The sequence below is a fragment of the Nyctereutes procyonoides genome, unplaced genomic scaffold, assembly GCF_905146905.1.
Source record: "Nyctereutes procyonoides isolate TBG_1078 unplaced genomic scaffold, NYPRO_anot_genome, whole genome shotgun sequence".
Taxonomy (NCBI): domain Eukaryota; kingdom Metazoa; phylum Chordata; class Mammalia; order Carnivora; family Canidae; genus Nyctereutes; species Nyctereutes procyonoides.
In genome coordinates, this window is record NW_026575133.1 from 40,231,629 (window position 1) to 40,254,757 (window position 23,129).

General features: G+C 46.6%; 1 protein-coding gene across 5 annotated transcripts in view; it reads right to left on the bottom strand.

Annotated features, from left to right (window-relative positions):
- The window catches only part of DGKD (diacylglycerol kinase delta), a 106,354-nt gene that overhangs the window by 47,016 nt on the left and 36,209 nt on the right, over window positions 1-23,129 (bottom strand). The window contains exon 1 of one of the 5 annotated variants that reach the window (XM_055300154.1): window positions 18,662-18,691. The exons of 3 other annotated variants lie outside the window; for them this stretch is intronic. Coding sequence is in view for 1 of the 2 variants with exons in the window: in XM_055300153.1 (XP_055156128.1) it covers window positions 6,536-6,562 (27 nt within the window). In the remaining variant the exon portion in view is untranslated. Of the gene's footprint in view, window positions 1-6,535; window positions 6,661-18,661; window positions 18,692-23,129 lie in introns of those variants that run through there. One more of the 5 variants, XM_055300153.1, reaches the window with a different exon arrangement.

Below are 23,129 nucleotides of genomic sequence, written 5' to 3' on the forward strand. Positions count from 1 at the left end.
AAATGAGAACTTTTGCTTCCATCCTTTCATACAAATGATCTTACAGGAGGTATGAGGGAACACCCAGCTCCTCCAAACAAGTCTAAGACACCCCAGCCGGACAAATATCGTCTAGTGTCCTGGGAAGAATTAGCCAAGGAAGTTATTAAAGTACAGGCAATGATCTCTGGGAGACCAAGGGGAACAGGGCGCCAGGCCAGAGACCTGCAGAAGTGGTGTTTAAATGAAGAACGTGCACTTGAAGCTCACACACACTAGCTCCTATGACAGGGACAGAAACAGAGTGTCAGACAACAGTGGCAGCACCACAGTCAGGCACGGAGTAGTCTCGGGGAAATCTGCTGCATGTTTACGGATATCTGCACACTACATCTTCTCCACAACCTAATAAAGTAGATGTTGGGAGAGGAAACTGAGGCCCTACATCCCTGGGCTGAGGAAGCAGGGGCCAGGACACCAGGCAGGCTGGCTCCTGACCTCTCCCCAAGAGCGGCGTCCCACCTGGATTCCCGGCAAGACCGCACCAGGAATACGTCCAGGCACGGAGGGCCTGAGGTAGGGGAGGAACCAGCACTCGCCAAGAGTCCTCCTGCACTCTCAGACTCGCAGTGTCTGGCACGGAGCATTTCCTTTTTGGCAGGGGCACTGGGCTGGAGCATCGGGGCAAGGACGACAGGGACATCTCACTGAGTCATCTGCCCACTGCCCCACCCACTCTGACCAGGTTCCCCAGGAGTGTTCAATGAGAACAGAAAGAAAGGAGGTCTGGAGGAGGATGACGAGGGCAGTCCCTGACTCACTAGCCACATCCTGTCCAGCAATTTCTAATCACAGATTTATCTGGATGTGCCTCTCCTTCGTAAATGTGACCTTAAATGACAAAAAGATCAAGATCCCGCAAATTGTCATGCTGGAACCACAGGCCAAACCAAACAAGCTGAACAGCAATAAACACGAGGCTCTGGGCCTGAGATGGGCTCAAAGCCGCGAGGAGCAGCAGGGACAGACATGCAGCCGGGACTGAGGGCCGCTCACACTCCTCAGATCTGCAGGTCCAGAAAATAGATACAAGTAACAAGCAGACTTCTGCTTCCAGGAAGAAGCTGAGAGGTACTTTTTCCTATTCTTCTGGTTAAGTGCAACTAAAACCCTGGACATGAGACATTTTTTAAATGTGAGAAGACTGTGAAAGGTGGAGAGAGGAAGGCCCCAACAGACTAGGGGCCCTCGGGGCCTCAGAAGGACTTGCAGCAGAGCTCCCTGGATCTCTGTTGGCCTCATGCATGCAAGAGCGGAGCTGAGGAAGCCAGCAGCCAGAAAGAGTTAAAAAGCCTGCTCTCTAGCCATGGGACCAAGAAAGGAACAGCCTAACAAGACAGAAATCAATAGTAGTGTTGCCAATAACCACTCTACTCCAACCAAACACCACAGAAAACACAGTGGCCCTCACCCCCAACGGCACCAGGCAGAAATGAGGTGCTCCAGCACCCCAAGAAGCCTTAGTAGAAACATCCATCCCTGCAGGCCACACCCTGATGGTGTCAGGGGATGAACGGAGGCAAATAAGCATAACAACAAGTATTCCACCCCATTAGCCAGTAAGAAAATGCTGATTAAAATCACAATGTACTATTACTATACACCTGCTAAATGGCTAAATAAGAAACAGTAACAACACCAAATGCTGGAGAGGATGTGGAGAAACTAGCTCATATTGTTGGTGAGCAAGTAAAATCACACAGCCACTCAGCCAAACAGTTTGGCAATTTCTTAAAGAACCAAACATGCAGTTACCACGTGACCCAGCAATTCTATTCCTGGGAATTTATCCCAAAGAAATGAAGACTTGTGTTCACACAAAAACCTGCCCATGAATGTTCATAGCAGCTTTATCTGCAATCACCAAAAACTGGAAACAAGCCAGGTGTCCTTGAGTGGTAAATGATTAAACACACTGTGGCACACCCATTCCATGGAATACTACTCAGTAATAAAAAGCAACAACTATCATAGGACAACAACCCGGGTGGAGCTCCAGGGAGTTATGCTAAGTGAAAAAAGCCCATCCCCAAAGGGTACATACTATATGTTCCCATTTTTGCAGCATTCTTGAGATGACAAAATTACAGAAATGAAGAACAGATTGGTAGTGGCAGAGGTTAAAGGGAGTGGGTGTCTTTCACCCACTTTCAAAGGCAACCCAGAGATCCTGGTAGAGATGGAAACATTCTGGTGCTTGACTGTATCATTGTCAACATCCTGGTTGTGATGTTGTACTACAGTTTCCCAAGACATTACCACTGAGGGAGTCCAGAGAGAGAACACAAAGCATCTTTGTATTATTTCAATTCCATGTCAATCTACAAATGATCAAAAGGCTTAATTAAAAATAAGTAACCGGGGATCCCTGGGTGGCTCAGCGGTTTAGCGCCTGCCTTTGACCCAGGGCGTGATCCTGGAGACCCAGGATCAAGTCCCACGTCGGGTTCCCTGCATGGAGCCTGCTTCTCCCTCTGCCTGTGTCTCTGCCTCTCTCTCTCTCTCTCTTTCTATCATGAATAAATAAATCTTTTAAAAATAAATAAATAAAAATAAGTAACCGAAATCAACTTTCTAATATCTAATATGTTTTAATTGGGAAAATAGGGAGTAACTCCAGAACAATGCTGTATTTCTTAAGGACAAGGGCATCTATGGTCTCCCTTGGCACAACTTAGAAGCGTAATCTTATCTTGTTAAAGTCATTTGTAGGTAGTGCAAACTCATGAAATGTCAGACCCGCCAAGGAAATAAGGGGACACACCTTTGGTGCACATTCTCTAAGAAATACAAATCTGGTCCTCTGCATATGCTGAGTCCAAGTAAGCACACGTGAGGGTCACAGAGCTCTGTTATCCAGCTGTGACATGTGGCTTGGTCCTTGAGGCTGCACAAGAGAGTGCACCGGAAACGGCAGGACTCATTTCTACACACAACAGTGCTTCAAAAGTCAATGAAGCTGTGTCTCGTGTCAGCCTAGAAGGGAGGATGTCAGAACCACAGGGCCTGCCCTCACACAGCACTGCACTTCCTGGATGGGCCAAGCCCAGCAGCCCTACTTCTACTGCAGGTGCACTCAGGAGTGACCCAAAACACATGTATGACAAGCTGCCCCCCAGCTCCAGACCCACAGATCCCACTGCCAACCAGGCAGGCCTCTTAGGGTTCCTGCTCCCACATTTAGACATGTCCTTCTGCCAACACTTCCCCCACAGGCCAGCTTCACCACCTCTCCCACACTCAATCCTCATGTTTGGGCTCCAAATTCTTCCTTTCTTCTCAGAAATAAATTCAAGCAACTTTCACTTGAACAAACAGACAAGACTCCTGCTCCCATGGAGTTTTCATTCAAACATAGCCAGGAAATAAATACTGAATACTACCATAAAGTAAACTACATAGTATGGAGAGTAGTGACTGGTGACAAGTCTATGGAAAAAAGAGAGATCAGAGAAAGGTCAGGGTCAACAGAGGTCTCACTGGAAAAGACTGGAAGGACAAGGAATGGGCCACAGCCTGAAGCAGGAGGACCACAGCTGGTGGCTAGAGCCAAGTGAACCAGGGGAGAGGAGCTGGGGATGAACAGGACGCAGAGCATCACACAGGCACCTCTAAGGCCTTTACACCAAGCACTGTGGCACTTTTTGAGCAGAAGGCCAACATTTGACTTAAGTTTAAAAAGCAACATTCTGGTTGCTTTACTAAAAACAGAACATAAGGGGCAGGGCAGAAGTCAGGACCCTTTGGGGAGAGTGCTCAGCAATCCTACTGAGAGAGAAGGGAAGGGGAGCGGCCGTACCCTCGGGTGTCCTGAAGGTAACAGGGTTTCTGGACAGACCTGATGGGGTATGGGACAAAGAGGAGCCAACAACTACCCCCTTGAACAGCTGGAGATGGAGCTGCCATTCTGAGATGAAGAAGGCTGTGACCAGGCCTTGCAGTTTTAGAGAGCAATGAAACAATATTTCATCATGCTGAAGATGTTCATACCTGACAATTCTACCCTTAGAAACACATTCCAGAGAAACTCATGCCCCTGTGCCCAGGAAGGCGAGTCTAAGAATGGTAATGGTGTTTATAATGGCCAAAGCTGGGAAATCCAAGCCAAGAGTGGGACACTCTGGACACTGGACCACTATGTAAGCCACCAACTAACAACTAAGCACTGTGATCCTTTGACAAGGGCGGTATTTGTAAAAAGTTCTCAGGCTCGTGGGATGCCTGGGTGGCTCAGTGGTTGAACATCTGCCTTCAGCTCAGGTCGTGATCTCTGGGTCCTGGGATCAAATCCCGCATCAGGCTTCCTCCAGGGAGCCAGCTTCTCCCTCTACCTGTGTCTCTGCCTCTCTCTGGGTGTCTCTAATGAATACATAAATAAAAATTAAAAAAAAAAAAGTTCTGAGGTTCATGCCCCACTTCCCAGAAACCCTGATTTAATTCCAGGAATCAGGAATCTGTCATGTTAAACCTTGAATCATTTAACTGAAGGCAGACGTATCCACACAGATCGACCTTGAAAACACAACCCTGGGTGAAAAGAGCAAGTTGTGGGAGCTGATAGTATGACACCATTTACTTACAACTGTAAACCTGGCCAAATACTATATGCTACTTATACCTACATATGGGAGAAGAGAAACGATTAAAGTGTGCGTGCACACGCACACGCACACACACACACACACAAATGATAAATAACAAACTCAGAACTGGGATGACTCTGGGGAGAGGGCAAGAGGAGTAGGTAGGATCCGGAATACAAATGACTTCAAGTATATCCACACTGTTTCGTTCTCAGGCTGGAAAGGATTCATAGTTGTCCATTGTGTTACTTTTTGAATGCCTGAAATATTTAATAATTTTTTAAATGTTAAACATTTTGGCACAAAAATATGCTAACATACCCAAGTCAGAGCTTGAGACACACACAGTATGTCCTATATTTATAGTTAATAGTTTACTGTATGTATACAGATGAAAATACACAGTAGGTACAGTTTATAGTACTTATAGTTTATAGTCTAGCCTTAGAGAAGGGAGTGGGTCAGCCCGAAACCATGTCTCCAGATGGATTCTGCTGGTAAAATGGGGGGACCGCCAGGGAGCCTGAACGTGGTGTGGTGTTCACGCATGCGTTCACTCAGCCACAGAATGCCCTCCTCCAGGGGCTCTTGTGGCTGCTGCACGCCCAGCCGCCTCCACAGGCTACTGGGCATTTCACGGCAGTCACACGCTATTCCTAAATGGCCTCTCCAATTTCTCATCCTGTAGTAGGCTCCTGCTAAAGAACTGGCTGAGTGTGTGAAAATAAGGCTGATGGCTTCTGAAGGGAGGAAGGGCAAGGTACTGGCCGGACTGCTCAAAGGGAAGCTACTAGAGATCAACAAAGAAACCTTTCCAACACACCCCTTTCCGTGAACATTAGGGTGGCAGCCACCGGAAGCTAATATCAAACCATAGAAACTTCCTTTCTGAGGATTATCAAAGCACGCAGACATACATGTCCCACTGCTCAAGAGCAAGCCAGCTCCCTAAGCCTCAGTGAGGGTAAAGGGCATGGCAGAGACAGCACAGCAGTTACGACAGAGAGAGACACTGGTGCAAATGACTTGTCTCTAGGCCTCAGCTTCTTAATCTCCAAAATGGGTACCAGCGCCTGTCCCTCGGGGTCATTCTGAAGGTGCACAAGGAAGGCCATTATTGCTGCTGGTGGCAGGAAGGTGCTGGCTGGTCCACAGGCCAGCACAGATAAGAGCACACAAGGCGATGCAGGACATGAGAACCAAGGGTTGGCTCCCCAACTGCTCCTACAGCGAGCTGGCACAGTCACAGCGGACAGCGGGGAGCAGGGGACACCGAGCAGCCCATGTGGGCACCTGGTCAGCAGCTGCCTGAAGTACTATCCAACAACACTGGGAAAAAAAAAATCACTTGTCTACAACACTTCAAATAAGGAGTGAGACTATTTCCAGGCTTCCACAGTGCCTGTCTTGGGGATGGTGTGCTGAAACTTCTCCTGTGACAAAGTTCAGACAATGAAAATTCATCACAGAGAAGTTTAGCTGACCTGCAGACTTTCTGTTTGACCAGGTGGGAACCAAAGATGTTTCTAGCATGCGGGTGAAGTCACAACACCAAGTCTGTGGCTTTAAAAATCCCAGCCTGTTGGGACGCCTGAGTGGCTCAGCAGTTGAGTCTCCCTTCGGCTCAGGGCGTCATCCTGGAGTCCCAGGATCAAGTCCCACATTGGGCTCCCTGCATGGAGCCTGCTTCTCTTTCTACCTGTGTCTCTGCCTCTCATGAATAAATGAAATCTTAAAAAAAAAAAAAAATCCCAGCCTTCCACCTCTAAGAAATACAAGACAAAAATCAACCCTCTGGAGATGCTTACAGTAATCTTCAATTCCTTCCACTCATTTCATTTTAAATCCTTACATTTCCACTGCTTTCCCATACAGCTTCACACAGTTTTACTGCCAATACCTGTAAATCTTACCTGCCGCTCTCCCCGCTTGCAGAACATTTCCCAACTGCTCAAATGGGTCAGTACGGAAGTGGCCCAGCAAAAACAAAAACTGAATTTTAAAATCGACGTACAAGACCCCGTGGCTCACTGAAGGAGACCAGAGACACTGGAATAACAAATCAGAGCCTCGAAGTTCAGCCACTGACCAAAGGAGGAGCAAAGGGACAGCGTCCGGGCAGGAATGGGAACCTGGAAATACTGTGCTAATTATAGTTCCTCAGCCCGAGGGACTCGGAAAGGTGGCCAAGAATAAGTATCTGGCGCATTTGGTAATTTCTGTCACTTCCTGTTACTCACATCCTGCTGTTCCAATGCTGCCCAAAATGCTGGATTCGCCATACACAAATCCCTACCTTGAAGCCCCCTGAGACCCAGACTATTCAAAACAGCTGGGATGTGCGTAGACAACAGACTTCCTCAAGGAGCGCCATACCAAACACAAAAATAGCACCATGCAAACAAGCACCAGGAGGTCCCTGGGCAAACCCCAGAATGCAGGTTCAGACGCCCCAGGTACCCAACAGCACGTGGCCCGACCTCCAAAGGAGCCTAGGTATGAACTGCTAGCAGAGTACTTGTTCTCTAAAGCTCTGCTCATGTCTAGTCTCAGGGCAGCTTTGAGGGCAGAAGGGGATCCCCATCACCACAATTCTTACACCTGCCCAGGGGCCCAACAGCACACAGCATAAGCACCCTCCACCCCACTCAAGCTTCCAACCCTCCTGAGGACACCAGACCCCAGGAACACAGGACACTCGGGTAGGAGCAAAGCCAACTAGGCCAGAGGCCAAAATCGCTTTTAATCCATCAGAGAACAGATTTTTTTTAAAGAAGAAAAAGCAAGATGAAGCAAAAAGGAAAAATTATACCTAAAACTGAAATGCGACAAAAATATGTTGGGGTTATTGATCAATATAGTATTTTTACAGCTCTTTATTAAGCTTTGAAATGTTGTGCTTAATGTGTGGAATAAATAAAATCTTTACCAAAAAAAAACAATCAGCCAGATGCTTAACTGGCTGAGTCACTCAGGTGCCCCATAATATAATGTATTTCTTAGTTTTATTTATTTATTCATGAGAAACACAGAGGGAGAGGCAGAGACAAAGGGAGAGGGAGAAGCAGGCTCCATGCAGGGAGCCCGACATGGGACCTCATCCCGGGATCCCAGGACCACGCCCTGGGCCAAAGGCAGGCACCAAACCATTGAGCCACCCAGGGATCCCATATTTTCCACACTTTCTAAAGTAAAACGTGTTTAAAATACATCTATGCCTTTTTCTTTTCTTTTTTTTTACCAACAAACTCAATATCTGGGACAAAAAAACTATCAACTGCCTACGCAATTAGCTTCGTGCCCTTCTACATTCCAGAATGGCCCTGCTGTTCCTAGTAGCCTCCGGCTCAGCCTGGCTACCAGCACATTTCCCACCTTCCCTGCGGGAACAGCACTGGGGGAGCTCCCAGGAAAGCTCTTTGAAGAGATGAAAAGGTGGGGGCCGCCCCAGTCCTGGCCCAAGCCCCTTCTGCGGCTCCTGCAGCAGGCATCTGGCCACACAAAAGGACCCTCAGAGTGAAAGTTGGGTCTCTGGCGACTGCCGGGCTCCACACTGGCCCCAGACTGCTGGCCCCTGGTCTTTTCTAGGGAGAGAAACAAACCTCTACCGTATTTAAACCACTGTTAGCTGTGCTTCCTCTTCAATACCCCCAAACCTAACCTAAGACACCACCCTCATCATCACAGACCAAGGCACAGAAATGGAATCTTCTTTCTCCTCCAGGTTAATAACATGATTTCTCGTTAAGTAAAACTGAAAATTCTCAACTCAAATGGACAGCAACACCAAGGGAGCCTAATTTAATAGAGTCACAGTAAGGCTGAAATAATAACACTGAAAATCAAATCTGAGGACACAAGTCAGGGCCAGGCAAACTACAGCGCACCACCTGTTCTTTTTAAAGAAAGTTTTACGGGAACACAGTCATTCCTGTTTATTTACATATTGTCTCTGACTGCTACATGTGGCCAGAGAGACCCTAGAGCTCACAAAGCCTATAATATCTGGTCTGCTATAGAAGTCTGCTGCTAACCTAAATATATATAAATTGCTCACATGTGTCTCAGGAGGAGCATAAAAAGAATTTGGTGTGGAGGGGTTAAATGCAATTTGTTGCCAAAAAAAAAAAAAAAAAAGATGGAATTTGCACCTTATCCCTTCTCTCTGCCTCTGGATCCACAAAGGAGGGGTCTCCATCCTGCTCCCTGAGGAACCCTTGAGTACCTGGCAGGTAGTACATGCTCAATAAATACTCACAGAACTGAACACATCCCATCTACATGAAGGTCACTCACTGAGCAATTTAGGCTGAAAACCCTTCTGACTGTGGAACACAGTGATGTATCCTTGAGCTTAACTCCCCTGATGCACCCTATCCCCACCTCACGGAGAACATTTCCAGGTGGTTTACCCTACACACTGAGGAGTCCCATGTTCCCCCACTTTCCTGTGATTCAGTCCTGGAACCTCGCTGTCTGGGAAGAGACCCATGCTGAGGCCACGTGGCAACCTGTGTGAGGACGTGCTCAAATCGGCAAAGCACAAGGCCAGCAGGAGCAGAATCGGAGGTGTGGATCCTGGCCACCCCTTACCCTGTCCCTCACGTCCCTCCCCTCCCGGGCAATCCACACACAAGATGCAAGGGGCAGCCATCTCCTCTTCTCCAGGACGAACTCTGAGGAAAACAGCCTCAGATGTGTCACCAACACCACAAAGTGAAGGTTTCAAATCTGCTGATCATGATGCAAAACTGGAGAAGGAGACAAAGATGCTGGATGGGAGCCCTTGCTCTTCATGTGGCCCTGCTGAGGTTCACAGCCGGAAGCTGAAGTCACAGACTCACGCACACGCCCATGACTGGACGACCACACGTCCCAACCCTGTTTCACACGCTAGGAAACAAACACCCAGAGAGCACAGATGACTCCTCAGGGCCACACTGCTTGTAGGAGGCAGAGTGGGGGCCACAAGACAGTTGGCCAGTGGTCACATCCAGAACATGATGTGACCTGTGGAGCTCCCTCCTGGAAGGATGGAGTAGCTTACCCACGTGGTCTGGGGGAGCTGCTGAGTGCCAGCAGGGGCACAGCTGTTGTTCTCAGCTCCCATGCCCAATCTCTGCAGCTGTTGAAGGTACAAAGAACCAGCCTCTGAGACGCAAAGGAGGGAGGGGGCACTAGACTCCTCTAGATGCCAGGGACCTGAACAGAGTCATGTCCTCTCAGAGATGCCCGGTCCAAATCACACTGTCCTTTCTAACTCTCCAAGTGACTAACGTACTTGGTCCGCAGCAGTCATGTATAAGTAATCCAGGAAAGGACATCTCAGACCACATTCCCAGTAAGGCAGGTAAATCACACACAACGTCAATTGCCGTTAGGGATAATCTTGCCCCATGTATAACCCCCTCTTCCTAACTTTAAACAATTTATCCCTCTCCTCTGACCATGCTTCCTGTATTCCTCTGGTATTTCAAGTATATTTCAAAACTGAAAAGAAGTCATTCCGACCACAAGATTTAACATTTTAAAAAACCAAAACAGAAAAAGGTTGAAAATATTTTTTTCCCCTTGGCAAGTCCTGATTCAGAGGGTCTGTCTACCAGGGCTGTGGAGGCATCACTAGGTATTTGAACAGCCACCATGAGACAGCACGGCATGTGGGTTGGCTGAGGCCACCTGGCCTGACTCAGGACCCATCTCCCTTTGTCATGGCACAGCTCTGACACAGTCCCACGCGGATGGAAAAGACAGGAAAGCTTCCCAGGGATGCCAAGTGACAGAAATACAACAAACCAGCTAACCCAACAGATATTTATAGAATGCCTACTTTGTGCCAGGCATGGCTCCGGGGCGCTGGAATAGAGAGTGAGTCAATAAGCCCCAGGACATCCCTTTTCTCTTAAAGTTTACACCTCTCCCTCCAACAAACAAATTAGAGGGGGAAAGAAAGGGTGCATATAACGTTACTGCTGACATAAGAAACAGAATTATATACATTAAAAATTTTAACTTATGGGAGTGCCTCAGTTGGGCATCCAACTCTTGATCTCAGCTCAGATCTTGATCTCAGGGTTGTGAATTCAAGCCCCGCACTGGGCTTTAAGCTGGGTGCAAAGCCTATTTAGAAAAAACAATTTTAATCTGTGATAAGAAATGTCAAAAGATATTACCAAAAACCTTCCCCAAAAGAAAACTCCACACCAAGTGTTACTGGGAAATTCTAGCAAGAATTTAAGAAAGAAATAATAAACTTTATCAAAAAACAGAGGGGGTAACAATGATATCCCCCCCTTCTGTTATGATGCTAGTTTATATGTTTTATAAAGCCAGCTTAACCTAAGTATCAAAACCTGACAAAGGTAAAAGAGAAAATTACAAACCAATATTATTCATGGATATAGATGCAAAAATCACTAACAAAATAAGAGCAAGTTGAATTTAACAATAAATAAAAAGGATAATACATCATGAGGATTCAAGGTTTGTCTCAGGAATACAAGGTTGGTTTACCATTCAAAAATCTATTTCATTTGCCCTTTTAAGAAAATTAAGGGGAGGGCAGCCCTGGTGGCTCAGCGGTTTAGTGCCACCTTCAGCCCGGGGCCTGATCCTGGGGACCCGGGATCGAGTCCCATGTCGGGCTCCCTGCGTGGAGCCTGCTTCTCCCTCTGCCTGTGTCTCTGCCTCTCTCTGTGTGTCTCTCATAAATAAATAAATAAAATATTTTTTTAAAAAAGAAAATTAAGGGGAAAGCAAACATATGATCACTTCAGTAGAAGCAGAAAAACATCTGATAGCATTCAACACTCATTCACAATAAACATTCTCAGCAAATAAGAAAATCCTCAAACTGAAAAAGGGTACCTACAAAAAGCCTACAGCTAACATCATACCCAATAATAAAAAGCTGAATTGTTTCCTACTAAGATTAGAAGAAATGAAAATACTCCTGCATTCACTACTTCTATTCAACATTATACCAGCAGTCCTAACTTTTTCAACAAGGCAAGAAAAAAAAAATACAAGGCATCTGGGCAAGATAGAAATACAGTGGTCCCTATTTGTAGATGATACAACTGTTGATATAGATATTTCTGAAGAATCTACAAACCAACTACTAGAATTAATAAGTTGTTTTCCAAGGTCACAAAATCCATTATATTCTTATATATCTGCAATAAACTATGAAACATATTTTTAAATTTCATTTAATAGGAACAAAAAAAAATACACTACATAGGAATGAATCTAACAAAAGACATTAAAAATATCTACCCTGGGGATCCCTGGGTGGCACAGCGGTTTAGCGCCTGCCTTTGGCCCAGGGTGCGATCCTGGAGACCCGGGATCGAATGCCACGTCGGGCTCCCGGTGCATGGAGCCTGCTTCTCCCTCTGCCTATGTCTCTGCCTCTTTCTCTCTCTGTGTGTGACTATCATAAATAAATAAAAATTAAAAAAAAATACCTACCCTGAAAAACCACAAATCTGTGCCAAGAGAAATTAAAGACCTAAATAAATACGGAGTTCATGGCAATACCTAAATATATAAATATGTTCATGAGAAAATTCAATGTCATTAAGATACCGATTCTCCCCAAATTGATATAGATTTGATGCAATTTCTTTTTTTAAGATTTATTTATTTATGATAGAGATAGAGAGAGAGAGTCAGAGACACAGGAGGAGGGAGAAGCAGGCTCCGTGCCGGGAGCCCGACGTGGGACTCGATCCCGGGACTCCAGGATCACGCCCTGGGCCAAAGGCAGGTGCTAAACCACTGAGCCACCCAGGGATCTCCTAGATTTGATGCAATTTCAATCAAGAGTCCAGCAGGCTGAAGCACCCTGATTTCAGGGTTGTGAGTTCAAGCCCCACACTGGGTATAGAGATTACTTAAAAATAAAATCTTTTAAAAAAATTTTTTTTAATTTTTTATTTATGATAGTCACAGAGAGAGAGAGAGAGAGAGAGAGAGAGAGAGAGGCAGAGACACAGGCAGAGGGAGAAGCAGGCTCCATGCACCGGGAGCCCGACGTGGGATTCGATCCCCGGTCTCCAGGATAGCGCCCTGGGCCAAAGGCAGGTGCCAAACTGCTGCGCCACCCAGGGATCTCAAAATAAAATCTTAAGAAAAAAAAATTCTAGCAAGCTTATTTTGTAGAAATGGACTATTTTTAAAATTTACACGAAAATGGAAAGGACTTAGAAAGAACCAAAGCAATTTTAAAAACAAAAGTTACAGGACTTGTCCTGTCTGATTTCAACACCTACTGCAAAGTTATAACAATCAAGAAATTGTGGTATTTGGGTAAAGTTAGACATATAGATCAATGGAACAGGACAGGAAGTCTGGAAAAGAGATTCACAAACATATGGTCAATTGATTTACGGCAAAGATGTCAAGGTGATTCAATGAGAAAAGAAACATCTCTTCAACAATGCTACTGAAAAAAACTGAGCATCCATAAGGAAAAAATGAGCATCAACTCCTACCTCACGTTATGCACAAAATTAACTACACTAGTCACAATCCTAACTTCTAGAAAAAAACCTTTGTGATACAGAGGCAGAAAAAGGTTTCTTGGATTGAAAAACACGCAGCATGAACCATAAAGAAAAAAAACTGATGAATTCAATTTCACCAAAAAGAATGACATTGTCCTTCTAAAGATGTCCATACAAAAAAGGCAAGCCACAGATTGGAAAAAACATTCATAACACATGTCACACAAAGATTTATATCCAAAATATACAAAGAACTCTTACAACTCACTAACAAGACAACCGATTCAACACAAAAATAGACAAATGATTCTACTACACACTTCACGAAGACAGACAAACGGCCAACAGGCACATGAAAAGATGCTGACATTATTTGTCATCAGGAAAATGGAAATTAAGACACAATAAGATACCACTACGCATCTATCAGGAAACATAAAATAAAAGACTGACGACACCACGTGCTGGTGGCTGCCGAACAACTGGACCTCCCTGCACTGCAGGTGGCCACGTAAAATCCCAAGCACCTTGGAAAAGAGTTGAGCAGTTTCTTAAAAAGTTAAGCATGGGGGGAATCCCTGAGTGGCTCAGCGGTTTAGCGCTGCCTTCAGCCCAGGGTGTGATCCTGGAGACCCGGGATCAAGTCCCACGTCAGGCTCCCTGCATGGGGCCTGCTTCACCCTCTGCCTGTGTCTCTGCCTCCCCCCCACCTCTGTGTCTCTCACGAATAAATAAAATCTTTAAAAAAAAATGTTCATGGTAGCTTTATTTGTAATAACTCAAAACTGGAAATGGCTCAAATGAACAACAACAGGTAAATGGATCAGCAAATTGGGGTAAAAGAATAAACTGTCAATATGCCCAAAAAGGGAAAGTTTCAAAATCATTATATTGAGCCAAAGATGCCATAATATGGGGGATACACTTTCAATTTATATTGAATTATTATTCAATTTACAATGAATTATTCAATTTATACAGAATTCTAAGAAAAGAAAGCAAAATAGGGATCCCTGGGTGGCTCAGTGGTTTAGTGCCTGCCTTTGGCCCAGGGCATGATCCTGGAGTCCTGGGATCAAGTCCCACATCAGGCTTCCTGCATGAAGCCTGCTTCTCCCTCTGCCTCTCTCTCTCTGTGTGTCTCTCATGAATAAATAAATAAAATCTTTAAAAAAAATTATTATAAAAAAAAAAAAGAAAGCAAAATAATCTTAAAGACAGGGAGGGTGCAGAGAAAGGACGGCTCACGAGGAAACTTTCAGGGGATGGAAATGTTTGTCACCCTGTCTGGTGACAGTTTCAGCAGGAGCGGGGGTGAGGGAGTGACAACTCAACAAGCTGTAGACTTTATTAAACAGTGCAGTTCATTGTACAGCAATTCTACCTCAAATGAGTTATAAAAATAACATCAACCTATCTCAGTGCACTGGAATATGCTCTAAAGGACAGGGTGAACCTTTCTCTGAATGGCTGGTATGACCATATAGTTTTATCATCCACAGCCAGGAAATTTCTGCAAGTCAAGGGGGTGCTAAAAATGATTAACGGTATTATCTCCTGTACAACAGGCTGTGTGAACTGGCAGTGCCCCGTACAAAGCAGCACTCACTCACAGCTTAGGAAACAACAAATCCCCAACCTATCCCTTGGTGCGATTCGATACTGGCTGCATAAAGCAAACCGAAATGTTCATTCCTCAGAAGACAGCCATCCAGAGCGGGCAGTGCCTGGAGGGCCAGCTCGGCCTGGGCCCCTGCCTCCCAGTCATGGAAGCGGTCCTGGTCCTCCGTGTCCAGGGCAGGACAGATGCCAAGGCTCCTGCATCAAGGCCAGCGTCCCTCTGGCCCCACCAAGGACGGGGTGGGGACCAACCCCACTGCTCACTATTCTCCAAATGTGCAATTACTCTGACCCACCATCTTTGGACTTTTGCAGCCAGCAAACATGAGGCAGCAGTGAGGAACAGGGCCCCTGAACCGGACCAGCTTTTCCGATGAAGGTCCAGCAGGGGGCGCCGAGCGGGCTCAGTCAGTGCAGCCTGAGACTAGATCTCAGTCGTCAGTTCCAACCCCACTTCGGCCACAGGGCCTACTTTAAGAAGGAAAAAAAAAAAAAAAAAAGCCAGCAGGGACGGAGGCCGGTGCTGTGCAGGAGACTTATGTGAGCCTTCTGTGAGCACCTCAACACCAGGCTGAGGTCTGGAGGTTTAGTTAAACATCCTGTACAGAACTGGTACAGCAGCTCCTACCGTCCTCCTCCTGACTTAAAGGGGGGAGGGGCCGGGAATCACATGTTTCATTTCTGAGTTTACATTTCAAAGCAGGTGCTTCAGCTGTGGAAGGGGAGAGATTATTGAGTCAATAAACAGCAACCTCCCTGCCGCAGAACAGGGAATTATCTTAATTTGATAACAAGTTGTTTCAAGGAAATAAAAAGCTCCTAGTCACTCCTCTACCTACTCTGAAATACTAAGTAATTCCGGGACAGGAAAGCGGGGTTTTTTAAACATCATCTCCTAAAGAATGATTATCATTTTCCTAACTTTCAAGGAAAGAAACAAGACAGGACTTGGCTCTATCATATCCCTGGCACAATGACCAAAGAACACTGGGTAAAGGAGGACTAAAGTTAATTTCCTAGACACCCTAAGAAAAAACTCAATAATATCCACATACCTTCTCCACTGTTTCTTTTCCCAAAGAACTCTTTACTTTATAAAAGATAAACTATAGTCTTTAAACTGTCCATTTTGGTTTTTGTTTCTTCTATCATTTGTAAATAAAAACAATTAGAAGTATTAACGTTTCACACACACACACGTACTGTAAAAATGGTTTAGATTTCACAAGCAACCTCTACTCAATAACACGCACAGCCCAGACAAGTGAGAGTCCTTCCCCACCCTGAATCCTAAATACACCTAACAGACACCCACCACTGGCCCCAGCACTCACCAGAAGGCTGCCAGAAGACAGTGCCTCCTCCCTCTGCCTGCTTGGAACAACTGAAAGAACAGAATCCTAAGGAATCCTAAGCCCTCATGTGGAGTACCTGGCTCTCAGGACCCAGAGGCAGGTGCTGCCTTCAGCAAAACCCCACACTTAGCAAACACACACTACCAATTTGGCTCAACGCCTGCTTCTTCCTACTTCTTGAAACTGAGAACACAGAGTGGATTATGAAGCAGAGAATTCACTGGATTCACTTCCTCCTGCAGCTGCTCACCTAGTCCTGCTCGCCCTGTCCAAAGGGTATTTTAACGATCATAGCCTTTAATCCACTAAGCACCTACTCTGTGCTGAGCGTTTGCCCACACCACCGTGAGTGAGGTAGTGGTGCCCCTATTCTGCCAATGGGAGGATGAAGCCACAGGTGTTAAGGTGTGGAGATCCCCCAGCTGACAGCTGGCACAGCCAGGACGTGAGGTCAGTTCTCCTGGAGCCCTGCGTTTCAACAGGAACCACGGTGGGCTTGCTCATGGCAGTGAGCCCAGGCAGCAGGAGCTGCTATCCTAAATACGTAGGGCTTCCCGTCTGGCAGGTCTTCTAGCTTCAGAGGACTCATGGGACACCCTCAGCCCATGAGGACAACTTTCCCCACCCCAGCTCCAGGCCTGCAGTCACAGAAACTGGGAAGAGTTTCCATGAAGGAAATCTGCCAATTATATATATAGCTTTTCCTTTCTCTAAGCCAAAGTGACCGGCGCAGGGGTTTTGCCCAGGAAATATCTGAGTTCCAAACAAGCTGAGAAGGAAAACTGATGTTGAAATCTGGATAAAGGTCATGGTTCCTCACGAAAGGAGCAGCACTGACCACCCCACAGGCTGACGTCTGCTGGAAATAGCTGAGAAAAGACAGGTCCAGGGCTCCACCCTATGCAGTTCCACTAAGGAGCTTTCATTCATTCAACAAGCATGAATGACAGAGGAGATTTAAAACAACTAAAAATATTACTTAAATCCATTACATAGCTTCCTTTTTATTTAGCATTATTGGGCAATAATTACTAAAAACAGGAAAAGTAAAAGGTTAAGGAAAACCAAAGTTTTTCTCCTGTTTTTAGTAGTTTTGGCCGCTAGCTCTAAGGAAAGTAACTCTCCCGATATCTACTCTTCAGCTCCAGATGCTACCTTTCTACACTCTCTGGACCTCATCTGAAATCCTCTGAAACTCCTGTACCTCGGAATAACTGCTAAGTGTGGCAAGTTGAACTCTTATCATCTTTCTACTCTCACTGACGAGTCGTGGTGCAGGTAAAAACCAGGAAACCTTCAGGGGGCACTTTTCTGCCAACCCAGTGACCTATATCACAGATGAAAAAACAGAGTCATGACAGCTAACGAAGCCACCTTTATAATAGACCTCGTAAAACCTCTGGATACCATTAAATACTTCAACAGTATTCCTTGGGGAAAAGGAAGTTATAAATACAGACACAACAAATCACTCCTTGTTTTGTATGGGATGGCTATTCTGACACCATCACTTCAGGGCAATCATTAGGATGATGCTACGAGGAAAAAGCCAACTACATCAATCCCTACCCCAGTAAGCTACATGGTATGGACACATAACTAAGCAGAGGTGCCACATCCTACTTTGGGACAGTTGTGTGAGACTTCAATATGGCATTCCGCAGAAGCAGCCCCCTAAACACGTATATGAGTGAGGAAATACAGATTAAGTGATCAACTATGCCACATCTACAAAATATCCCACCAATAAAGGTGATCAGTTAGAGACTCATGCTGTGCAAATGTTTACAATGAAAATATAAAATTACACACATACTGCTGTGTGAAAAATGTGTGAAATGTAACATACGCCTCTGACATGTGATTGAAGGGGACCCGAAGAAAGCAGCTGCTGAGCTTGCTGTGACCTTTCCGCCCCGACCTGAAATCTCCTCCAAAATCATTATTACTATGTACACACTCTACAAAATAAATGGATAAGCTGCCCTGCACACGGTTCCAATCCTGGGACCCTCCTGGACCCCACTCCAGAGCCCATGCACAGGCCCCTTCTCCGTGGCCACGTCCAGACCCCAGCCACACACAGATGCTTCTGTCCCCAAGCACCCACCGTGTTCTGCACCCTCCTCTGCAATACTTGTCACACAGCACTATACTCTCTTCTTCTCATGTCTAACAGGCTCTGAGAAGTCCCTGAATGCAGGCAGCATGGTTGTCCACCTCCGTCTGCCCTCAGGTACCCAGTGGAGACTGTGCCACCACACTGAGTGGTTGAAAGAAGGAAAAATGAGTCTTTCCAAACATGCATCTTTTCCAACTGGTTTCTATTTGATTTCAGAAATCAGACTGCCAAGGTAAGACGGTGCTGTTGCCAAATTATTCCTGTATTCCCCAGAGGTAAACAAGAAGTTTTCAAACTGTCAAACTTGCTGGAAACACACACACACACACACACACCACAGAGACACACAGGGATGACACACACACCCGGACACACTTACACATGGACACACACACAAACAGAAAGAAGCCGGCCCAACCCAAAGCTGCTCACCCGAATCCAGAGATACAGCTTCTGGGAAGCTCCTCGGCCCAGCACTCAGAGCATTTGTATGAGGGTAAGGGCAAGAGGAAGGGGCCTGGCCCACAGAATTGTCTACAATGACGAATGTTTGTTCTGTAGGACTTCAAAAATATCCTCTCTGAACAGAAAGAAGCAATGAAACCTACTTCCTGGCTCACAGTCGCTGGCACAGCCAGGTGTATATCCTGCACTGAGGACAGCAAGCCTCAAAGAGAACCCCTGGCCTCAAGTCAAGACCCAAGAAAGTGTGACCAAGTGTGCAGATTACCAAGGAGTCTGTGCTCATCTGGCATCACAAGTGTGGGTCCCAAATGAGGCTGCACCTCAAAATCAGGGAAAGCTCTAAAACCTCACCCAATTTTCAAATCAGAATCTCTGGGGATGGTGCCAGAAACTTTTTTTTGTTTCCCCCAAAGTGTCCTCGGGCACAGCCAACTTTGGGAGCCACCGCCCTGAAGGAGAAGATATCAGCGTGTTCCCTCTGACCACAGAAAGACCCTATAGAAGAGAGAGTTCTCACCCTACCTGAGGAACGGACAGGGGCTACAGAGCGAGCTTGGGGAGAAGGCCTTCAGACTGAGGCGCCCCACCAAGACCAGGGTGACCTGCACACTGGGCATTTGGTCCCTACAAAGAGCAGGTTGGCAGGAGCAGGTCTGTGGTGAGGCAAGAGGCTGGGACAGCTGGGGAGCGCCAGGTCCCCTGGACCGTAAGAGGTAAGAACAGAGGTGGCACTCAGTGATTTATACCACATTCTGCCCACAGAAATGGGCAGAATGTGACACTTTTTTAATGGTTTTATATTTCAGGTATATTCCAGTCAAACTTGTCTTTCCTCTTCAAGGTCCAGCTCAAAAGCAGTTGCTGCCAGGACCCCAGGGATAAGGGTAAAACATCAGACTGCTTTAGGTCCAATAAAGTCTAGAATAATCCACAGTAATTTTAATTAGAAGTCATTATTCAGCAAACACAGAAGGTATGAAACATTTCACTTAAGAAAGTAAGCAAGGGTGGCTCAGCAGTTGAGCATCTGCCTTCAGCTCAGGGCGTTCCAGGATCAAGTCCCACATCGGGCTCCCTGCATGGAGCCTGCTTCTGTCTCTGCCTGTGTCTCTGCCTCTCTCTGTGTGTCCCTCATGGACAAATAAATAAAATCTTAAAAAAAAAAAAAAGTAAGCCAAACTAAAAGAGAAATGTCTAAATTAAGTATCAAATGACATCATAAATTAATTTGTTTCATTTTCAATTCACCCACTGAATAGATAGGCAGTGAGTGCCTACAACCATACTGTTAATAGCAGCAAACACTTACATCATGCCTACATTGTATTAACTCATTTAATCCTCACAGCAACCCAACAGTAGGTAATGTTACTATTCCCCACTTCTCAGATGAGGAAACTAAGGCTCTGAGTGGTTTAGTGACTTGATCAGGGCCACTCAGCTAGTGAGAAGCCAAACTGGGATTTGTGGCCAGGCCTCCCAGTCCTTGCCCCGGAGCCCTGGCACAGAACAAGGACCCATGGTGGGTACGGTCAACAATAAAGAAAGGAATATAACCTAGTCCTAGTCTAGGCCCTGACACTTGAGGAAACATAAGTCCTGGCTATTCAAAGATATAGTCCCTTGCTTCCCTCTGGGAAAACTAAAGCATGGAAATACCACTAAATTTTCCCCATAAATGAAGTAAAAAAAAGTAACTGAAAATGTTACAGCATGAGTCCCTAACGCACAAGCAGCGTAACTCAAAAAGCACCATCCTTCCCTCGGGCTCCTGCTCCCCCACAGTATGGGCTTTCTGGATCCCTGCTGACAACTGCCCCAATCCCTGCCCTCTGGGTGCTCAGGGGAGACCCAGAGCCCCAGTGAGGGAGGGTGTTGTGAGCACCCACCCACCAGCCCGGGGAACTGGATGTGTGCCTCGACAAAATCAGAGCCAGCTGCTGCTCCCAGGGCCAAGGTACCACCCAGCGCCAGCACAACCCGAGGAGTTGGAGGAAGGGGGCTCAGGCAAAAGCCCGAGGGCCATGAGCACAGGACACTGTGATAGGAGGTGACATCCCTGACAGGGGTGAAGGGCTCCAGGCAGTGAAACTTCCAGAGAGGCACCGTCCTCTCCCAGGCAACACAGGCACAAATGCCTCGCAATCCCCCATGCTCCAGGCTCTTTGCCATCCGAGGCCCTGGGCCAGTACTCACCCCACACCTGCCTGCAGGTGGCCCTCGTCCTGCTTCCCGCTATCCAGCAGCAGCACCTGTGTCCACCTGCCATGATGAGTCCCTTTGTCCTACATATTTTAGAAAATTTTCACTAAATTCAATTCAGCTAGTTCTGCTTCCCTCAAAAGGGACAGTGCCTCTGACATTAGCAATCATGAAGTCAATCTCTCAGGTGAAATTTCTAGAACTGGAGGGGCCAGTGATGTGCCCTGGTAAGGGGAGGGTGTCCAGAGCCACTTGAGTTTGGCCCTGCACATGTGAGGTGACTGTGGGGCCTTGTTCAAAGCGGCTTTCTGGGAAGCAGTGATTACCGACTGCTCAAAACCCCATTTTTGCTCACCACCCTACTGAATTCCCAAGTCATGTAAAACAAGGGACGGCACTGGTAAAGAGCAGTGAGTGTTTAACCAAAGCGCCTGCAGCTCTGCTCCCCATTTAGCCCTTTCTCTCCACTGTGGCTCCATACCTCCCACCAGATCACAGCAAAGGCCACCCGCCTGACCTCCTCACATCCATTCTGGCCAACTCCTCCTGGAAGATCTAGTCTTTGGCAGCAGCCAGATCTGTAACAAAAACTGTTATCACCCCTCAGCTTTCAAAATCTTTTTTTTTAAAGATTTTATTTATTTTATTCATAGAGAGACAGAGAGAGAGAAGGAAAGAGAGAGACAGGCAGAGGGAGAAGCAGGCTCCACGCAGGGAGCCCGACACGGGACTCGATCCCAGGTCTCCAGGATCACACCCCTGGCTGCAGGCAGCGCCAAACCACTGCGCCACTGGGGCTGCCCAGCTTTCAGAATCTTAATGGCTTCCCAGTACCCAATGGCAAAAAAGTTCAAACTCCGCACAGCTGAAAAGCATTTTACCTCTGACCTCTGCCCATGTCACCACCCTCACACACTCTGCCCCATTGGGCAGAAACGACTCCTACCCTCGGACACTCACACTTGTTGGCCACGGCTCCCTCTCGGCCTCAGGCCTCCAAGCCTCTCATCCCTGACACCTGCCTCCCACTGCAGCCCTGAGCCAGTTCCTCCCTGGCCTGCTGTTTCTGGGAATGCCCAGCCCCACTGCACCCAAGGGGCTGCACACTGCATGAGGGAGGACCTGCATGGCTCCCCAGAGTGCAGCCCACTGGAAGCACTCTACTGAGATCAGTGAGGGGAACAGGACCCAAGTCATCCTGGAATTAGCGTCAATCAAGTCACTTCTCAACAAATACTCTGTGCTCTTGGGTAAAGCAGTGAACAGAACAAACAAAAACCCTTGCTCTCATGCAGCATACACTACAGCACTGGAACAAATAAAACCGAATGGACTTAAAGGAGGGACTGACTGTAAGGCACGGATTGGGTGGAAGCATGAGAACAGAGGTGTGCTGTGCCCCACTGCTTCAACTTGTTTTTGCTGCATTATGACACTAAAGGAGGTGATGAAATTTCATCACATCTTTATTAAAATAGGACAAAAACTGAAGATGATGAAAACAGTGACTTGCAGAAATAAGTCAGTAAAAGCACTAAACTCTGATGGCCCTGTGGGGCCTGGCACACTCTATAGTTCCAAGTTGCTACAGGAAGCTCATGGAAGAAGCCAGCACAGGACTGGAAGACAACTAAAATCATTACAGAACTCAAAGATGAATATCTCAGGCAGGGGGGGAATATCCAAGTTAACTAAAACATTTGGAAACCCAAAAGAATATGGAAAATCTTTCCCTGAAGCAGAAAATGACCACATTAAACAAAGTATTTTTAAAATACCACTCTATCAAACAAGAAATAGCCAGGATAAAAACAAACTAAAAAGAACATCAGGGATCCCTGGGTGGCGCAGCGGTTTGGCGCCTGCCTTTGGCCCAGGGCGCGATCCTGGAGACCCGGGATCGAATCCCACGTCGGGCTCCCGGTGCATGGAGCCTGCTTCTCCCTCTGCCTGTGTCTCTGCCTCTCTCTCTCTCTCTCTGTAGCTATCATAAATAAATTTAAAAAAAAAAAAAAAGAAAGAAAGAAAGAAACTGGGACTTACACAGCATCTTAACAAAAGAACAATAAATTTGTTTAAAAAAAAAAAGAACATCAAAGGGATCCCTGGGTGGCACAGTGGTTTAGCGCCTGCCTTTGGCCCAGGGCGCGATCCTGGAGATCCGGGATCGAATCCCACGTCGGGCTTCCAGTGCATGGAGCCTGCTTCTCCCTCTGCCTGTGTCTCTGCTTGT